The 7,652-nt window shown below is 37.9% G+C and overlaps 1 protein-coding gene across 1 annotated transcript in view; it reads left to right on the top strand.

The window, feature by feature from the left end:
- LOC138638365 (type-1 angiotensin II receptor A-like) overlaps positions 1 to 6,953 on the top strand; it is a 149,448-nt gene extending 142,495 nt beyond the window's left edge. Inside the window, exon 3 of the mRNA XM_069727598.1 lies at positions 5,688 to 6,953. Coding sequence (XP_069583699.1) covers positions 5,732 to 6,817 — 1,086 coding nt within the window. The 5' untranslated portion in view covers positions 5,688 to 5,731 and the 3' untranslated portion in view covers positions 6,818 to 6,953. The remainder of the gene's footprint in view (positions 1 to 5,687) is intronic.
- Positions 6,954 to 7,652: the final 699 nt, after the last annotated feature.

Consider the following 7,652-nt stretch of genomic DNA (forward strand, 5'->3'; position numbering starts at 1 on the left):
AGTAGCCCAATTTTCCCCAGCCAGCCAAATTCTTCAATGCTCATGGGTGGTCACGTCTGACCAAAAGCGTTGTCATCACACTGGTTCGGACTGTGCATTTTATTTGCAAATACATGAAGCAGCGTTGCCTTTGTACCATCGGAGGTGAGCATTAGCACTGACACTGGCCCGGATCGAGAGCTAACGGTGTGCTCTAATGATCTGAGTCAGCTTCAGTGCATTGCTTACAAGCTTGAGAGAATAAAACATTATAAGCATTGTTCCAGTCCCCTAGGCAGTGCGCTATGCACAAAAAAAATGGAAAAACAGTGATATCAGGAAAAGTGCTTCAAATGTTAGTAAATAGTTAATGAGAAGGTGGCTTGTTTTTACAAGCCGTTTCCAATTATGTCCATATTTGAAGATGAGAATACCTTTTCATGTGTTTAAAAAAAATACATTAAGAAGGGATGAATTTTGGAGAGCACTACTATGTAAATGATAATGCAAAACATTAAATTGAACACAAAACCTACAAGACACAAAATGAGCAGAAACCCTGCTGTAACTAAATAGGTAAAAAGCAAAAGTGTATTTAAATAACACAGGGTTCTTAGTAATACTGTTTTTGATCAAAACTAGCATAAAAGCCATCCCACCGTCGACAAGGTGACCTGATCAGGACGATCCTATGCTATCTAATATTAAAAACCTTACCATGTGTCAGAGTTGACCTCAGTGTGTGAATAAGGGCAGACAAAAGGACCGGGTCCCAATCTATGGACACCAGTCTTTGGGAAGCCATTAAATATACAGGTCCTTCTCAAAAAATTAGCATATAGTGTTAAATTTCATTATTTACCATAATGTAATGATTACAATTAAACTTTCATATATTATAGATTCATCATTGTCAATGATGGCCTTCTTGACATCTGTCAGGTCGCTAGTCTTACCCATGATGGGGGTTTTGAGTAATGAACCAGGCAGGGAGTTTATAAAAGCCTCAGGTATCTTTTGCATGTGTTTAGAGTTAATTAGTTGATTCAGAAGATTAGGGTAATAGGTCGTTTAGAGAACCTTTTCTTGATATGCTAATTTATTGAGACAGGTTTTTTGGGTTATCAGGAGTTGTATGCCAAAATCATCAGTATTAAAACAATAAAAGACCTGACAAATTTCAGTTGGTGGATAATGAATCTATAATATATGAAAGTTTAATTGTAATCATTACATTATGGTAAATAATGAAATTTAACACTATATGCTAATTTTTTGAGAAGGACCTGTAATTTCCAGCTCAGGAAAGGGAGGTCATACCCCGGCTTGCAGAGAATGGAATTTAAATTGAACATGCTTTTTTAGAATTTTTACTTACTCTGAATGCACTTCAGCAGTAGAAGACCTGAAGATTCAATGAAATTATTAGAAGTGATTAATGATCAAATTATATTTGATAACTTCATTCACCAGATACATGTAAAGAATACATTTTACCAGGTGTTTCAACAACACCAGATTCTCAAGTAAAGATCTGGAAACTGGAGACCTGTTCTTTTCGGCTGCTCTATAATTAGTATCTTTGAGCACTGATAAGATAAAGCTGAAAAATCAGCAGTGTTTTGTGGGTCATTGGCTACAGGAATATAGTTATGGATATATTTACCGTAAAAATAACCAGCATGGCAGGTTGTAGGGCAAGAATTATTGCCAAACACAAAAGAGCAGCTTCAGAAATTAAGATTATTCATCTTTGCTATAATATTAAATGACAATCACATTAATATAAAGTATCCTGTTTCTCAGCCTCTTGACTTAATAGACAATTATCTCTTTACAATATTCTGCATTGAATATAAGTGTTTACCTAAAAGAAAATGAAATTAAAGATTCATTTACCTGAGTATTATAGTTCATATTACAGGATGATGTTCATTTAGTTACAGTACCGCCATCTCTTTAGAGACATCAGGGGGTATTCGCAAATGGAGAGTTTTAGCACAAACATTTGTTTCTGGACACAGACTGGAAAAATAATAATATACCCTCCCTCATAGCTCTCTAGGAAGTTACTCACTGGTGTACCGATCTACCAGCAATTGCAGACCAAAAATTTGCATCAGGTTCATATGTATATGTCCCATTGCTGAAGCCAGAGAGTGAACCATATTTATAGACCATATAAACTTGACATGAAATGGATTGTCAAGTTCAATGTCAATTGGCCTGATGGACAGATCATCATTTGTAAAAAGCAGCTATGAAAGTGTTAAAAGTGATATGTGCTGCCAGTTTCTCAAGTTACACCTCTACGAAATATGATCACACTGGGTCTTGTAGGGTCACACAGCACCAGAGTGGCCACTGGTAGGCAGTCTATCTAGTTCTGCTAGGTTATTTATTTTATTTTTATTTATTACCAATCTCTAATGAATACGTACTATGTAAACTATGCAATTTTCAATGAATAATCCGTTAAAGGGGTATTCCAGTCTATATAAATTATTAAAATAAATTATCCACTGATTAGGAAGTAATTTTTAGATTGTTGAGGGTTCCAACACTGGTTCCATCACTGGTGCCCTACTGTATATCAAAATGGGGATTTGTGTCCCACATTCCATCTATTATTCCTGTGGCTTCAGAATTGTGGCCAGAAAGAGGTGAATGAAACTGCTGATCACAAATACACCAAAGTACATGACACTGATGGAGAAGGCATCTAAAACATTACATAGGAAATAAGTTGTGCTCTTCTCACTTCATTTCCTTAGTGTCTTATTCTTTCAATGGGTGGCTGTCCCAAGAGTGGGACCCACATCAAACTAAAAATTAGTTAATAATTTATGTAGACTTGTGTCACCAAAGTTTTTCGACTTATGTTATTTCTGCTCTGACTCTTCAATTTTTGTCTCTTTTATACAATTTGCCATACAATTCCAGAGATATGGGCTTTTTTTAATTTATTGCTAATTTTTATTGTCTTTGCCAAAGTGGCGTTGTTCACAGGATTATTTGGCTGTATTTCTTCTGGTAACTCTGAATTACTACCATGTGAGCAATAATTCCTTGGTAAAGATTTTGAAAAATTGTAATAAATCAAAATGTCCATATTTCTGCAACCATACAGAGGATTTTAAAAATATGGAATTATCAAGGGAGCAACAGGAATAGAATAAGAGTAAAGTTAGCCACTTTTTACCTGTTGACAGGTCCTCTTTTTTACTTTACTCACTTTTACCCTCTTTGAATGTGTTTCCCATGAAAAGGTTATTATTTTTTAGAAGACATTACACTGACAGTATTGGGCAATTTATTATCCCGGAAAATATAATGTCCTCACTGAACTTTATGGAACACTGTGGTATGTCTGTAATTTTATACAAAATAAATCCAACAATAAATATACCACACCATACTCCATTTAATACCACAGCAGTGAACTATGTTTTCCTAGAAGAATTGTATATTTCTGTAAGGCATTCTTTTCATCTATACAGTCGTTCAACTTTTTCTATTCTAGCATGACATTGAAATACTTCCCCCAGCACTTCCCCCAGCAACACAAGACGCCACCAGCGCTGTAGCAATTATACCGTGCACGGTGTAAAAGGACCGCATCCTATAGCAGCACAAACTGTTACCATTACAACAGCCATCATATTGCAAATTGGCTACCGCAAATACTACTCGAAGGGCAAATTGGCTAAACTGTATACATTCAAGATAAACTTCATTGCTCTGAGGAAGGTCCATGTCGGACCAAAAACGTTCAGCAATTGATTTGTTTGTCAGGATGTGAAATAAACAGCCTTATCCTTCTTCAAAAATATTGCGTGCCAAGTTTGTTTCATACAATTATTGAAATCTTGGACGGAAAATAATACAAGAATGGATACATACCTTAGTTTGCTAAGGCATTATTAACATACATCCAGTGCATCAATGGTTACACCAGACTCTTCCAGAATCAAGACGAGAAAACACTATATGTTGTGTTTTTCGATTTTGCCCACTAGTTGTGGAGTAGAAACTGGTGAAAAAACCTGATAACAACTGATGTCAAAGCAACATCAGTTGGTATCAGTTACGGCATAAGAAAACTGATCTGATGGTACGGTTAAATGGAAATCTGACCTAAAACCACACTGAAAGAAGCACCAGTGGGAAGCACGCACGCAGTTTACAGTTTATTAGCACAAATATTATTATTATTATTATTTATTGTTATAGCGCCATTTATTCCATGGCTCTTTACATGTGAGGAGGGGTATACATAATAAAAACAAATACAATAATCTTAAACAATACAAGTCATAACTGGTACAGGAGGAGAGAGGACCCTGCCTGCGAGGGCTCATAATCTACAAGGGATGGGTGAGAATACAGTAGGTGAGGATAGAGCTGGTAATGCAGCGGTTTGGTCAATCGGTGGTTACTGCAGGTTGTAGGCTTGTCGGAAGAGGTGGGTCTTCAGGTTGTTTTTGAAGGTTTCGATGGTAGGTGAGAGTCTGATGTAACATAGTAACATAGTAACATAGTTAGTAAGGCCGAAAAAAGACATTTGTCCATCCAGTTCAGCCTATATTCCATCATAATAAATCCCCAGATCTACGTCCTTCTACAGAACCTAATTATTGTATGATACAATATTGTTCTGCTCCAGGAAGACATCCAGGCCTCTCTTGAACCCCTCGACTGAGTTCGCCATCACCACCTCCTCAGGCAAGCAATTCCAGATTCTCACCGCCCTAACAGTAAAGAATCCTCTTCTATGTTGGTGGAAAAACCTTCTCTCCTCCAGACGCAAAGAATGCCCCCTTGTGCCCGTCACCTTCCTTGGTATAAACAGATCCTCAGCGAGATATTTGTATTGTCCCCTTATATACTTATACATGGTTATTATAGTAACAAAAACGGGGAGAACATACAAACTCTTTGCAGATGGTGTCCAAGGTGGGATTTGAACCCAGGACTCCAGCGCTGCAAGGCTGCTGTGCTAACCACTGCGCCACCGTGCTGCCCATGTGTTGTAGTAGAGGGTTCCAGAGTAGGGGTGAAACGCAAGAGAAATCTTGTATATGATTGTGGGAAGAGGAGATAAGAGGGGAGTAGAGAAGGAGATCTTGTGAGGATCGGAGGTTGCGTGTAGGTAAGCACCGGGAGACGAGGTCACAGATGTATGGAGGAGACAGGTTGTGGATGGCTTTGTACATCATGGTTAGGGTTTTGTAGTGGAGTCTCTGGGCAATGGGGAGCCAGTGAAGGGATTGACAGAGGGGAGAGGCCAGGGAATAGCGGGGGGACAGGTGGATTAGTCGGGCAGCAGAGTTTAGAATAGATTGGAGGGGTACGAGAGTGTTAGAGGGGAGGCCACAGAGCAGGAGGTTGCAGTAGACAAGGCGAGAGATGATGAGGACATGGACTAGGGTTTTTGCAGATTCTTGGTTGAGGAATGAGCGGATTCGTGAAATATTTTTGAGTTGAAGTCGGCAGAAGGTGGAAAGGACTTGGATATGTGGTTTGACACTAAATATGACACTTTCTATAACTTCTTGCATGGGGCTCTACTCTGCACAGATATATGTATTGTATATAACAAAATGATAGTCAAAAGAAATGTCTAGAAATGAAGATAATATACCAAGTCATTCAACTACTTATGAATCCAAAGACATTAATATTTTTGCTTGTGTGTATATTTTTAGGTTTAAGAGAAAAGAAGAGAACTGTAAAACATACAAATTTCAAGATGCCGAATATTTCATCACATCAGGTGGAAGTTTCGTGCTTCACAGCAGGAAGACACAATTACATATTTATTGCTGTTCCAATAATCTACAGCACAATATTCATTATTGGAGTCTTTGGAAACAGCTTTGTTGTCATCGTGATTTACTGTTACATGAAGATGAAGACAGTGGCCAGCATCTTTCTCATGAATTTAGCTATTGCTGATTTGTGTTTTGTGATCACATTGCCATTATGGGCAGCCTACACAGCCATGCACTATAACTGGCCCTTTGGCAGCTTTTTGTGCAAACTATCCGCAGCAGCAGTCACCTTTAATCTGTACACCACTGTATTTTTGCTTACTTGCCTCAGCATTGACCGATATATAGCCATTGTCCATCCAATGATATCCCGTATTCGCCGGACAATAATGGTTGGTAAGATCATTTGTATTTCCATTTGGATCATTGCATGTCTGGCAAGCCTACCTACATTCATATATCGCACAGTAGTACCCCTCAAGGACAACATCACAGTGTGTGCTTTCTTCTATCCCACCAACTCTTCAAAAACAGTTTTGACTGGGATGAACATAACAAAGAACGTTCTTGGATTCTTTGTTCCCTTTTTGATCATATTAACAAGTTACACCTTGATTTGTAAGACACTGAAGGCCACCTTCCATGGTCAGAGGGGCAAGACTAGGAATGATGACATCTTTAAGATGATTGTGGCCATTGTTCTGGTGTTCTTCTTCTGCTGGCTTCCACATCAAATTTTTACCTTCTTGGATATATTAATTCAGTTTCAGATAATAGAAAACTGTCAATTTGAAGACATTGTAGACACCGGAATGCCTATCACTATTTGCATTGCCTACTTCAACAGCTGTTTGAACCCTTTTTTGTATGGCTTTTTTGGGAAGAATTTCAGGAAACACTTTCTACAGCTTCTGAAAAACATACCACCAAAACTTCGGTCACATACAAGCGTGAACACGAAGTTGAGTACACTTTCATATCGTCCATCGGAGCACCTCAATGCTTCATTGAAAAACTCGCTGCATTCAAGTGAACGTGAAGAAATACACATTAGACACATCTAAAATAGTAATTGCTACTATTCAAAGATTTTGCGTTAACACAATTGGCCTCGGAGCCTTGAAATTAATGTTCACTTTCGTCGTTTTAATCACATCTTCTGTCCAGTATCAAAAGTCTACAAAACTTACAACACATATCCAGTGGCTACTAAACTTTTGCTGTATAAAGAGATTGTATAATTTAGTATAATGGATAGTATGATAGCAAGACAGACTTTTAAAATGAAGCTGTCACATTGTACATGCAGTATCCTCTCCCAGCATCATATTACAGCGGCAGAGATGCCAAACAGTTTGAAGTATAGATTTATGGGGAAAAAAAAAATTTAACTTTCATTTTATTCATTGAAATCCCTACTGATTTAGACCTTAGGAGTCAAGTGGGTCGTCCTAAACAGTAACCAACAACTATCTATGTATACACATTTATCAAGGGAAGGTTGTGAATTATTGATTAGCACCACCTTCTTGATTATGAGGTCCAGATTGAGCAATGATTTAAGTACATAAAAGTTAGACTGAATCTTTTTCCATAAAACTGTGGATGCACTTATTCAGTTCTTGCAGCTCAAAAAATGCATAGCATTATCAAGCTGACACTTTCCCTTTAAGGGTATGTGCACACGTTGCGATTTGCCTGCGGATCCGCAGTGGATTGGTCGCTGTGGATTCGGAGCAGTTGTCCATCAGCGGAAGCGCTGCATTGTATTTTCTGCAGCATGTCAATTCTTTGTGTGGATTCCACTCAAACGATCATTAATAACTATACCTCATTATTTGTAAAGAATGTTTCTTAATATTTTATTTTTATGTAGAGAGAATTTACACAATGAAATAA

This window comes from Ranitomeya imitator, chromosome 5 (genome assembly GCF_032444005.1).
Source record: "Ranitomeya imitator isolate aRanImi1 chromosome 5, aRanImi1.pri, whole genome shotgun sequence".
In the NCBI taxonomy this organism is placed as follows: Eukaryota; Metazoa; Chordata; class Amphibia; order Anura; family Dendrobatidae; genus Ranitomeya; species Ranitomeya imitator.